The sequence below is a fragment of the Schistocerca americana genome, chromosome X, assembly GCF_021461395.2.
Source record: "Schistocerca americana isolate TAMUIC-IGC-003095 chromosome X, iqSchAmer2.1, whole genome shotgun sequence".
Lineage (NCBI taxonomy): Eukaryota > Metazoa > Arthropoda > Insecta > Orthoptera > Acrididae > Schistocerca > Schistocerca americana.
Window position 1 is genome coordinate 429,620,907 of NC_060130.1, and position 13,643 is coordinate 429,634,549.

General features: G+C 39.2%; 1 protein-coding gene across 1 annotated transcript in view; it reads right to left on the reverse strand.

The window, feature by feature from the left end:
- LOC124554700 (patched domain-containing protein 3-like) overlaps window positions 1-13,643 on the reverse strand; it is a 633,296-nt gene that overhangs the window by 207,763 nt on the left and 411,890 nt on the right. The window contains exons 7-8 of the mRNA XM_047128324.1: window positions 10,834-10,954; window positions 10,554-10,712 (exon numbers count right to left, since the gene is read on the reverse strand). Coding sequence (XP_046984280.1) covers window positions 10,554-10,712; window positions 10,834-10,954 — 280 coding nt within the window. The remainder of the gene's footprint in view (window positions 1-10,553; window positions 10,713-10,833; window positions 10,955-13,643) is intronic.

Consider the following 13,643-nt stretch of genomic DNA (forward strand, 5'->3'; position numbering starts at 1 on the left):
TTACGCTGTGTGGACTGCGAGACTCAGAATAATTCTATTACAAAAATGACAAGTACTTATAATCTTCAGCAGTGTGCTTATTGTGCATATGCACTGTTTTCAGTTATATATCTTAAAAACACTACTGCCACTGTCAGTGTAGAAATCTGTCTTACTCTTGCTGCACTAGTCAATACAGTACCACTGAGTTTTACCGCTTCAGCATGATAACCTGCACCATAAATATGCACTGGCCTTGTTGAACTATTGCAGTGACAAAGTGACAACATCCTACACTCATCCACTGTCAGTACTGCTGGAGTACACTGCTCAGACTCACATGAATCTCCCCCACATATGGTCATTATGCAACATTACCCCCCCCCCCCCCCCACCTCCTCTATGAACAAGACCCAGTCCTTCAGGTCAACCTTAAAACCAGTTTCGTATCAAACTACATATCTGTGTGGCATACGGAGAAATTTTATAACTAAACATTTGTGACTTGCTGACATGGGTTAGATAAGGCATCCAATATTTCTCACTAAGCTGATTACTGCTACTTTACTTATGAACCTACTTCTTAAGTTTCTTGCACACTACTGGCATCTCAACCTTTACAGCTTGTCCTGTTGCTTCCACCCCTCTTACCTCTAAGGATTGTATAAAGTTAAGTAAATCCTTTTATCGATCTTGTAATACAGTGAACTAATATTTCATATGCAGTAGTTCGACTCCACCACCTCCCAGAGCAATCAAAGAGCCCACAGTTATACCAGGCAACTGTAGTTTCATCATGGCATAAAACAAGTGATGAAATGCAATATTCCTGCCATTCTTGTCCATGACCTATTGCAACCTGAGGACAGGAACAAATACCCTTCATCCCTCCTCAGAAGGCTGCTGTCACTAGCAAGTCTGCTTGCAAACAAAAAATAACAGAAAAAATCTCTTTACTAACATAACTTATTCACAGCACATTTGTACTTTACATATCTTATTCACTACTATCCTATATGTATGCAAATGTATGAACAACATAATTCCTGGAAAACATCCCTAATCTTCTTGACCTTAATGCATAAGACACTTTTTGTGCATGCTCAGCAACATCATCTTGTCTTTCACTCTGACTCCTTCTCATTGGATTTTTCTCTGGCTCAATCCTTGATACTCACAGAATCAGCTCTGGACAACCTCAAAAAGGTCACAGATGCCCAACATGTACAATTGTTATTCTTGTTGGTAACTGGAACTTCACATTGACTGTTGAAGCAGTCTCCACCACCTATTAAGGTCCTGGATACCTTGTGATAAACTTTTTTGTTTCCCTTTTGGCATGTAAGACTGGATAATATCACCTATTGCCCTACTTTATTCTGTGGTAAACTTGCTTTATGTCTCATTGATTATTCCTGCTTCTCGAACGCCTTCATATTCACCTTCTGTATCATTTCCATACTTCTAGTGCTGTTTTTGCAAACTCACATACCGACTCTCCAGCTTTAATTTTCTTGGTCTTCATTAAGTTGAACAGTGATGGTATTTTCCAGTCACACATAATCTCATAAGGGGACAACTCATTATTGGTGTGCACTTTCGAATTATATGAAATATATGCTCACACAACATAACTTACATATGTACCATAGCCATATGATGTGCATTCACATGGAAATGAAGTCCCATGCTTCTTGACAGAGTGTAGGGGAATGATGCGGGAGACTCGCACTGCCATACTAGGCAAGGTCCTAATGGAGGTGGTTTTCCGTTGCCTTCCTACGACCATAATGGGGATGAATGATGATGATGATGATGATGATGATGATGATGATGAAGATGAAGATGATACAACAACACCCAGTCATCTCAGGCAGGTGAAAATCCCTGACCCCGCCAGGAATCGAACCTGGGACCCTGTGCTCGGGAAGCGAGAATGCTACCACGAGACAACGAGCTGCGGACATGCATTCACAAAGTAACTTAAAATTTTTCCAATTGTACTGTACACTCATTTCTTCCTACCATTTACCTGTGGATGGAGAGGGCTAGTTCTTAACTTCTTTAGATGGAATAACCAACACAGCTCCTTCAATAAGACCAACACGAAATTCTTACTTTGGTCCATAATTGCCCTATCTTGTACTCCAAACTTCAAAATGCAGTTGTTAATTATTGCTTATGGGACTGTCACTGTCTGCTGGTTTGGCATAGCAACCATCTCCATGTACTGACAAAAATGATCTAGTATAGTTGATATGACTTGGTTTCCTGCTAGAATATGACTGAATGCTCCTAATACATCAATCCATAGCATTTTTAACAGTTTTGGTGCTTATGGTAGCCTCTTCACTGATACCCACTTTTGATCTGAGTATATGCTGTGTACATTTCGCCATGTATTGATACACATCTATTTTCCTTCCTCTCCACCAGTATCTCTCAGCTACTCTTCGGTTTTTTTGGTCTGCACCCTCCATGACCAGATAACATGTGATCATGTGCTTCCTTCAAAATCTTTTCCTTAAACTTCATTGGTACTACTACCTATGGCTCTAGTCTCATTTCCTTGCACAACAGTCTGTCACAGTTGCTAAACTGTGATTGCATTGTGTACTGTTTACAGTCACTATCAGCACTCTGCACTGCTTGCTATTCTGCAAAACCAGGGCCCAGAATTTTCGCCACTGTTGCCTTCCTGGTAATGCATATGAATTTTTCTGTTCTTTTCCCTGGTTCATGTACTGCTTCATAGTTGAATTCACTAAGTTCCAGGGTCTATGGTGTCAGCTTGCTAGATGGGTTCTTCAGTCCTAATAACCACTTCAAAGCAGAGTGGTCAGCCACTAACCAAAACTTTTTCCTGTATAGATGATGTCTAAAACATGTAACACCATAAATGAGGCTCAGTTCTCCTACTCTGTCATTGAATAGTTCTTCTCCATTGCATTCAGCTATCTCGATACATAGGCTACAAGATGCTCTTCACTGCTAATCTCCTGTCTTGAAACACATTCCAAAGCATGATTAGATGCATCAAACAAAAGTAAATACTAGAACCAAGGTGGATGTCAAAGCTCTTCACATCTTCAAATGCATCCCAACACTCCTCTGTTCACACCTTTTCTTAGCAAGAGGTCATGCTATGTCAGCAAACCCTTCCGTGAATTTTCTATTGTAATTCAAGATCCCAAAAAAAGACTGCAATTCCTTAATCGACTTAGGCACTGGGAATTTCCATACAGCTTGTACTAGCCTTGGGTCTGGCCTCACTTTGTCTTTACCAATTACGCTGCCTAAATACCTTACTTCTTCTGATGCAAATTGGCACTTCTCTGTGCTCAACGCCAGATGTGCAGTCCTTAATCTCTTAAACACCTCCTTGGACATTGTCTATGCTGCTCCATGTCTTTTGAAAATATGATGATATTATCCAAGTAGGCAAGACATTGATGTGCTTTCAAACCTCCCAACACATTGTCCAACAGCTCCTGAAAGAACCGCAGGTGCATTTTTTAATCCAAATGATATTCTCTTGAACTGATAGCGCCCCCATGGTACTGAAAATGCTGTCTTCAGTTGGTCTTCAGGAACAAGCTCCAATTGATGGTAACCACTCTTCAATCCTATGGTTGAGAAATACTGACATTGATCCATATTGTCTATAATGTCAGTAATGTTTAGAATGGGATATGCATCTGCTGTGGTCTTGCTGTTCAGGTAACAGTAATCACAGCATAACCTGCATTGTCTAGATCCATCCATAGATTTCTTTTGTATGACCACAATTCCTGTACCCAATGGACTATTACCCTGTTCTACTATCATGTCAGCTGACTGCTGCTTAATAAAATCTTTCATAATTAGCTATAAATACTTAGGAATATGGTGTGGTTTCAAATACACCAGTTCTTTGTTTTCTGTTAGTATTCAGTCTTGGGGTCACAGGCATTGCTGGCAATGGAGCCTTTGAAAATATAAATCCTCAAATTCTAACAGTAATTCTACCATTTTCTCTCTCTATATTCCATTTATATGTTCCACTTTTCTACATAATGCAGTTTTAACAGTGGCTTGCAGTTGCTTTGGTTCACTCTCCTTCTGCACAACTCACCCTCATCCAGAATGTCTAAACTTGCTGTTAACGTACCCTTCCTTAACTTCACTACCTCAGTGCCAAAATGATCTATATTTACATGTACCACTCTCCCACCATACCTCTCTTGTACGTGTACAACATTTCTCTTAAAAAAACAATTTGCTGTATCCAGTATATCATGCTCTTCCAGAGTCTCCACAACACATTATATACCCACATGTAAATCTGGCTCTACATTCACACAAAGCGACTTTCCAGTGCCATCTCGTACACAGTCAGACTGAATTCTACTGTACATAACTGAAGGGCAATTTTAGCACAATGTTGATACAAAAAGTCTAGCCCCAAGATCACACTGTTGCCCTTGCTCACACTGCTTAAACCAAACAGCCCCTATTTGAAAGTCTACATGCGCCAACCCCAACAGCCTCGCATCATTATCCCCAACCCCACATAACCTACAGCATCGTGGGTTCCATTGCCTTTAACCTATTAAGTCCCTAATGGCAACTGATACAAGGGCCACCGTGCCCAAAAAAACTTACAGTCTTTACCTCCTACAATAACTCTTACTGCATACTCCGCCTCTGCATACCTGTACATATTTCTGGCATCTCATTTTAATGGGAACACCTTGAGGTGGACTCTTCCTAAGCCCTTTACCAAAATTCTGCTGCTGGTATCTTCCATTTCCTTTATTTCCCTGTGGCTGGTGACACTGCCTCTGTAAATTCCCTTTCTGCCCACACACATACAATTAATGTTTGCAGAAAATACCCAACATCTATCTTTTGTCCCTACTGACATATCAATTTCTTGACACTCCATTGCTAACATAGTAGCAGAATGCAGACCCTGTGGTGCACCTGTATGTGCCATTCTCAACATGTCCAATGGCAATCACTTTACAAAAGCATTGAGCACCCTTTGCTCAGCTTCTTGCAACAAAACAGCTTTTGTTACATCAATCTGCCCCTACTTGTATATGTGTTCATTACATTCCTTTATCCTAACCACAAAATTTTCCACAGTTTCCGCATGCCTCTTCAAAATAGTGTTCAAATGTTCTTGAAAATACATAAACTATTCTGTTTCTTGCATGTTTGCAAAAGCCCTTTTCCAATTATTCAAAGCTTGCTGTATTCCTTAATGCTTCCCTACACCTCACACATGTTTTTGCATCTGCCAATAGTTAAAATATTTCTACCTGCAACAAGTGACTATCCATTCAACCACCCATCTCTGCTGAAACTTTAAGCTCCTCTAAGAATAATCATACATCCTCAGATGATTTTCCAGGAAAGGGAAAAAGGAATCCTACAGCAGCTGGATCCACCTCATGCTGTGGTATGTGGAGCACTGCTAACTGTTTGTGTTTCACTGCCAAGTGCCCATGTAGTTGTGTATTATCTGCTGTCAGCTGTGCTACTTTTTCTAACAATATCCATACTGTTCTGGCTCCGACACATGTTTGTCACTGACTCTGCCATTGCGACACTCTTATACTCTTATTACACACAATAATGCAACAACAAAATAAAATTAATTACAATTCTGAAAGATCACTACAAATTAGTCTTTACATTAACTCGTGAGCCATCTAAACTCTCGACACTGCATTGCAATATGACCAGTTGACAACACCATATAACAGGTTAAAGGCACTGACTCCATGCACGGTGCAGAAAGCCCAAGCAAGCTGCACTGTGTACATCTTTAAACTCAGATAAGTCAATTGACTCCTCCAGTCTAAACAAGGTAACCTTCAAGTTAAAATGACAGTCATACCATGCATCCATGTCTATTACACCCTCTTAAATATAACCAAACAGTTCATCACTCACTGCCTCAAGTTGACACCCAAGGTCACGGTCCAGATGCCGTGTTGCATGAAAACAATGCCCCAGACCCTGACAGCAAACTATAGCGCCCCCTGGTGCAGGGTGTGTGACTATGAGCCAAGATGGCATGATTGAGTGGTGGAGGTGAGGAGGGAGCCCAGGTGGCTCCAGAGAAAGACAGCTGCAAATATAATAAGTCTTCTATTGATACGTCTGTGCTGCTTGATACACTGGATCAGTGTCTGACTGGCTGCTTAATTTTGCTGGGATGGCTCACCGCACCCATGGCACTGCTGACATGGCACTACACCACACTGGCTGCCTTGTTACATAAGCTAACAGTGTGTGAACTTGACATTGCTGTGGCCACTGCAGCCCCTGGCGTCATCCAGTGGTGTCAAGGCAGGGGTTGCCTACAATGCTTAGATGCCCATTTGGCAGTGGCAGATGGTGGCTGGTGTGCATGAGAAGTAACCTGTTGCCCCTGGAGAGGAGTCTGCCATGCTGCTGAAGATGCCCTGGTGCGGCCAGAAGCACCACAGCACTAAGTCCGACGAGGGACTGAATGCACAGAGCTGTTGCCCTGCCATGGCTTCGAACCTGTGACCTCTGCTGGCAGGTCTGGGTGGCATCCTTTTCCAGCACAGCCCTGCTGTCCTGGGTGGGCTGCAAGACTCAGAGTAATTCTATTACAAAAATGTCCAGTATTTATAGCTGGCAGCAGTGCACTTATTGTGCACAGGTGCCACTACCAGTCGTGTAACTTAAAACACTATTGCCACTGTCAGTGTGAAAATCTGCCCCTTGCTCCAATAGTCAGTGCAGCACCACTGAGTCCTGTTTCAGCATGCTAACCTGCACCATAACATTGTACTGGCCTTGTTGAATTATTACAGTGACAACACACTGTGATCACCCGCTATTAGCACTGCTGCAATATACTGCTCAGATTCACAGTAATATGCCCATATATGGTCATTATGCTACATGTCCTTTTGGTTGATTACAGATTGTGTTATTATAGGCTATTTACTGCTACCCACTCTAAAAGATAACTTTCCATCTAGTTCATTCCAGATTTATATTTCAAAAGTAAATTCTTGTTGTTAATCAGTAGCTTTTTAATTATCTATGACAGAATTTGTTGGTATGATAATTCATTTTATTGCAATATGTGTCCACATACTTGTATATAAGCATAAATGTGAAACAAAATATTTGAACTGTTTCTAAAAGCACAACTAAAGCTTTTAGCTCACGATAAGCAGGAAATCCAGGTTTGAGTACTGGTCTAGCACAAACTTTCATGTCATCAATAGGTAGTACAAAACACATCTGATGTCAAGCTATTCAAATTCAGTTAATTTATTCTGAATTAACTGTCCTTACTGTCTTTTCATCCAGATATGCAAGTAAATATTACATGCTGAAACGGACACAAGATGATAATATCATGGGTCTCCATTCCTCATGGTCTCATTCTAATTGTTGTGGGAATACAGAGTACAACTGCAAGCATTAACTGATAAATGTAGGGGACTATGGAATATGGATGTTGAAAGTGTGATGTATGGAAGTTTGGGTTGGCCTGAGAGGCATGCGTGGATGCCTGAAGTGATTGAGGTGACCATTCGTGATAAACAGGAAATCTAGGTTCAAGTCCTGATCTGGTACAAATTTTCATATGTCATTTGTAGGTTGTACATCTATACCTTAATACAGCTGATGCCAAGATATTCACATTCAGCGAATTTATTTGGAATTAATTTCAGATGGCTGTCAATCATAATTAATGGCTGATCATCCAGGCATGCAACTAAAAAGTAAAGAATACTGATGTGAATCTACATTTTCTACTCACTTCTTGTCATGTTAAATATGGGAAAAGTGCTGTGTGTTCCTCTGATTCATCCTTTTCTTTTTTTTAAGCAGTGGAATATAAAAGGTGAGTTATGTAAGGCATAACACCCCTTTTATTTCATGAATGGATTCAGATATTCAAAGCAATATTTTGACAAATGATATTATGCTAAGGGGAAAGTATTCAAGTATGTGATAAAGAGTCTTAACTCTTGTATCTATCAAGATATTGACGCAAGTAAGATTCTTTTAAATGAAAGGATACACTTTTTTTAATGGCACCCAAAACTGCTTGAAATGAAAAGTACAGTCTTATAATGGTTATTAATTTTGAGTTAGAAACACTTTGCAAAAGAAACATACTAAAATTAGAAAGCGATGTAGCCAGAGTTGGCTATTGCACTGTAAACATCACCAAGCAGAGATCTCATGCCAGGCTCCATCATTATATAAGATATACATGATGCATCAGCTATGATTTTTGTATATGGATCTACAGTGTATGCTAGTTCTTGGCTTAGGAGAACTATTTCAAATGTGTCTACATTTCCAGGTTTTTGTGGAGACAACTACAGCTTTCTTCAGGCAGTTTTCCATTTGAACCTTCCCTGCCACTACTTACATGTCAAAGCTGAAACAGAAACGTTGGTCATTCATGCTTCATACTGATAAACAGCACTATGCATGGGAAAATAAACTAGTTTATTAACTTTCTTAGATTTAAAGTAGTAGTAATAATAATAAGAAGAAGAATAATAGTACCTGACCTCTCTGTGCCTGGAACACCTGAATGCTCCTCAAAAGTAAAACACCTGCTGTTGGACAGATGAGTCTGTAGCTACTACTCAAAACTGTAGTTAGATGGAATACACTTATACACTTTAAATAAACTAAACCTTTTATTCAGAATGACTGACAACATGTCATCCACAAAATGAGTACTTTTCTTAACAAAACATTGCTTCACTGTTTATTTAAACACATGTTCAAATTGCTTACTATCAGCTGCAGGGCACCTTTGAAATTGCCATTCATGAGATAGCTGGACAGATGAAAGAAATTGTATGATATGCTATTACATACTGTGATGATGTGACGGTACATATCACCTGATGTAGTCGGCACTTCATGATAGACTCTATTTTTCAGAGCTCTTCGCAGAAGGGAATCCAGAGGAGTCAAATCAGGAGACCTGGTTGGCCATTGTACATGGGAAGGGCGAGTTGGGCAGCTGTCTTGATGGAACCACACATATTTTTCCTTATCCAGTGGTATGTCCTCTAGAAGAACAGGTGTAATGTTTGTAAGAAAGTATGCATACATATTTCCATTTAACACCCCTGGGGTGAAATAAGGTCCCATAATGGCATTTCCCATAATGCTGCACCATACATTTATGCTCCACAGTCACTGGTCTTGTACCTGATGAAGCCAGCATGGATTTTCAGCTGTTCAGTAGTGCACATTATATAAATTTACACTACCATGGTTCGTTAATGTTTTCATCAGCAAAGAGTGTCATCTTTCAGGTGCTGCAGACCAAACCAACAAAATTATTTATGATATTCGAAACCGTGTCCTCCGAGTGTCTGATGTAGTGACAGATGATAAGGGTGGAATTTATGCCAATGAAAGATGTGAACGACAGTTGTGTGGCTGATACCACATTCCTTAGCAATATGTCTTGTGCCATCATGCGGACTGATAAGCTTCATAGCCAGAAATGCTTCCTTATGTGCTCTGTCAGTTGCAGTCTTCATCCTCATCCTCTGTTTACCATTGAAGCTACCTGTATGTAATAGCAAACTAATAATCCATGCAATTGCCTGGTGTGACTGACAGCAATGATCAGAATAGACATCCATATACTGCTGTACCATTTTGGCAGTATTTCTTTGACATTTTTCATCTAAAGTAGCATGTCTAACTTCTCATTGGTGTACATGTCTGCATGCAAAGAATACTGAAGAAAAAATGACCAAGGGATAGGTGACACAGTTCCCGCTAGTTCTGCTGTGTAGATACATAAACTGTCAAAAGAGTTGATACAATGAGGTAGCCTAGCGTGAGTGTGCTTAAATGCCAATACTGGCTGACTTGTCTTTCAATTTCAGAATATTTCTCAGATTATTTGGAGAAGAGTTCCAACCTCAAAATTAACAAGCATTATATCACTGTATTTGTCTTTTCATGCACTTTCAGATGCCATTAAAAATATATCATACTGTTTAAAAAAAGTCATACTTGCTTTAGTATCTCGATTGATACAAGAGTTAACTCTCTTTATCACACACCAAAGTATGTGTCTCTTAGCATACAACCATTTGCTGAAAACTTCGTTTTGATATCTGAAATGGTTCATGAAATAAATGGGATGTTACATCTTACATGACATACATATATATGTTGAAAGTGTGGAACAATCTATATCGCCTTGAAAGAAAAAGTTAAGTATCTATAAACTCTGTGGTAGAAGAGACTATATAGAACACATATACACTAAAGTAAATTTGTTGTATGAATGTTAAGTTTAATAAACAGTATTTCTGTTGTTCTTATAATCTAGTTGAACTGCAGAATGGATTACCATAAATCATGTTATAAAGGAGTAAGTCTTCAACTATAGGTTATTATTATAACTTATTTTGTCACTCCTGCTGATTTTGAAGTAAATTTGAGAGAAAGTAATAAGCTGTGATATACTACTATGTTCTGTGGATTGCATCTTTTGTCCATGATCTCCTTCATCATTAAGGGTGCTTGGTTTAACTTACCTGCATAATTACAAAAATATTGTCAACTCCAATACCAAGGAGCAGAAATGGCAAAACTGGATGTAGGGGCCCCCAGAAGAAGCCCATGTAGAAACACAGGCCATAGGAAGCAAGAATTGATTGCCCAATAATGGAGACTCCCAACAGTGACAAATAGACCTACACAAGTACAAAATTACATCAAAGAAATATAACAATATATAAGTTCATAAGTATACCACCAGCAAGAGTCAAGAATGCAACATAAGACGGCACTAATGTTCCAAAAAGTTCTACTAACCCTCTGTTCAATGGGGTGGTACTTGCTCATCATCAGAATAACATATAGTATAATGAGTGAAAATCCAGCAAACAACAGTGTTGTGTTGTTCTCTACAACTTCACGGATGAAGTCATCATAGCTGTGGAACAATAATATATTCAGTCTTTCATAAGGCAAAATTAATTTCCAAGAAAGTGTCATAAAAAGTGCTCCTTGAATATTTATAAGTAATTTTTATAAAATTGGCACATTCCAAGTCATTGCAATAAGGCTTATTCATTATTTAAGAAACAACCCAATTGACTTTTGTAAATGTTGTGCAGACTAACAAAAGAGTCACATTAAGAAGATAAAATAAGAAAGTATGATTACTCAGAAACTGAAGGTAAGTGTTAGTTTATTCAGTTGTTTTCCTGTTTATAATTCCACCTTATGAATTACTCAGTTTTTATCTTGATAACTACATTATGAAATTAATATTAGATACTGATATTACATAAAAATCACAAATATAGAACATATTATTCAATAATTTACAATAAGCAACTACCTAAGCTGAAAGTCAAATTACTTCCTATATTGCTGGTATTGCAATATCTGTTGTAGCCCAGATTCTGTGACAGAACTTCCAAGCTTCATTTGGGGTGTTTTAATATCTTATGTGACCAAGTGCTATCATGAATATCCTACGAGTGACTCCTATAAACAAGTGTTCTTTGGTAAATATTTATTGAAGGAATTGGTACAACAAACCTTTAGCACAGTAAGTGCTGCGGAATTGTTTCTATGACGGAAGTACTCTCCAATGTTTGAAGCACAGCTTACTGAATTTTTGGACTGTGAGTTTATGGTGGTTTGAATATACTCATAATGGCATGTGACAATAAATGCACTGGTTTTAAAGCAATAAAGAAAATGTATAAAGGAGATCTGCACCAGGAAATCAGTTCTCATTTTCATAAAACAGTGAGAGATCTAAAATGACAGGATTAATCTTGTAATCCAACCAGGTGTATTCATAGATGATGCAATACTATTGATATATCTCATAACGCCTGTGTCTGGTGAGATCACTGAATAGTGAACAACACAGCATCTCCAGTTGATAGGTCACATGAGCCTCTCAGCAGGGTGAATTAAGGTTTTGCAGCCACAAGCTTAGTCCCATTTCTGTTTCAGTAGCTGAGATGTTATTGTACAGCCGTGGACAAAACGAGCGAGACCCCTCGCCTTTTCGTTATGCTGATACGCACAGCTTTAAAGTCTTCTACACAGCATAACAGGCAAGGAGACGAAGTGCTACCAACATACTATACACAGGCGTGAAATTGAAAAACTATCCGAACTATGTCAGACTGTTTCCAATCTTGTGTAAGACTATATTAATGCTGATTAATGTGTTAAACACAACACGTAAATATAAGATATAAATGAAAGAAGAGACGCTAATTAGTATGAACTGTACTAACAAAAATGAATTTCAGCTTATCGAGATAACAGAACTGTTTTAGTAATACAAAGTACCCCAGATCGTTGCGAATTAGCAAAATAATATACGCATTCGGCCCGCGAAACGGTCTGCGTCAGCGTTCAGAGTAGTCATACTGGATTACCGTTGCTGACCTACCACGAAAGTGTGCAAATTTAGCAATGCGTGAAGATTCATAACGAAGTTCAGTTAAAAATCATTCAGTGCCACACTTAAGTCAATTCAGTTATTGACAGAAGAGGAAAAAGTAGGAGGTAACAAGTATGAAATTCTACGAGAATTTCATATTGACATACACAGGGCGCCGGTACAGAACAAAGGTAGCAATAAAACGTATTGGGGGCGCGAGTTTTTCTTAAAATTGCTTTACTGATAGTCTAAGAGTGGGACGGTAGAGAAATAGTCCGAAGTTGGTTCGATGGACCCTCTGCCAGGCACGTAAGTCTGGATTGCAAGGAAATCCTGTAGATGTAGTCATGTAGATGTAACAACGAAATTGTGTTGTAACTGCGAATGTGAGTTACATTTGATCTGAACATCAAAGTTGTTTGCTGTTTATTTATTTTTTGTTCATTATTTTCAGCCATAGACAGACACCTAGGTGCGTTAAATTGATACTGAAATTAAGTGCCATGCGTGGACCAATAACAATAAACTCTTAACTACTTGATATAGTACTGCAGTATCTGCCAGCGTCTTCAGAAGTGGATATCGCATACGACGTTCCTAGGGTGTTTATAAGTGGCTATTGCAGAAGACTTCGAACAAAATTTGAATGTAGCTTCGCAAAATTCCTATGATCAAACGATTTGAGTTGCTGGCGAACACAGTTTGTCCTCACAAGACAGTATATACTATCATTATACGTGAGGTGAAAAGCGTTTAGCTGGGTGCGGTGGCCGAGCGGTTCTTCTTTTTTTCTATCTTGTTCGTTGTGTTTGGTCGTGGCAGACATCCGTTAAAGTTCGTTTGTTGAACCTTCCACTCAGTTTTTTTTATTACAGCGGCCAACCAGCTCTCTGACCGCAGACGCTGAGCTACCGTGCCGGCGTTCTAGACGATTCAATGACGAACCGCGCGGCTGCTTCAATCGCAGGTTGGAATCCTACCACGAACATGGGTGTGTGTGATGTCCTTAGGTTAGGAGGGTTTAAGTAGTTCTAGGTCTAGTGGACTAATGACCTAAGCAATTTGGTCGCATAGTTCTCAGAGACATTTTTTGTCCTTTCGTGTAAATTTTCTTTACATAAATTGCGTTGACATAGGAGCTCACTTTTTTACACGACCAAGGGACCATATACCGCAGGAAGTGTGATACATTTCCGCTTATTATATCTAC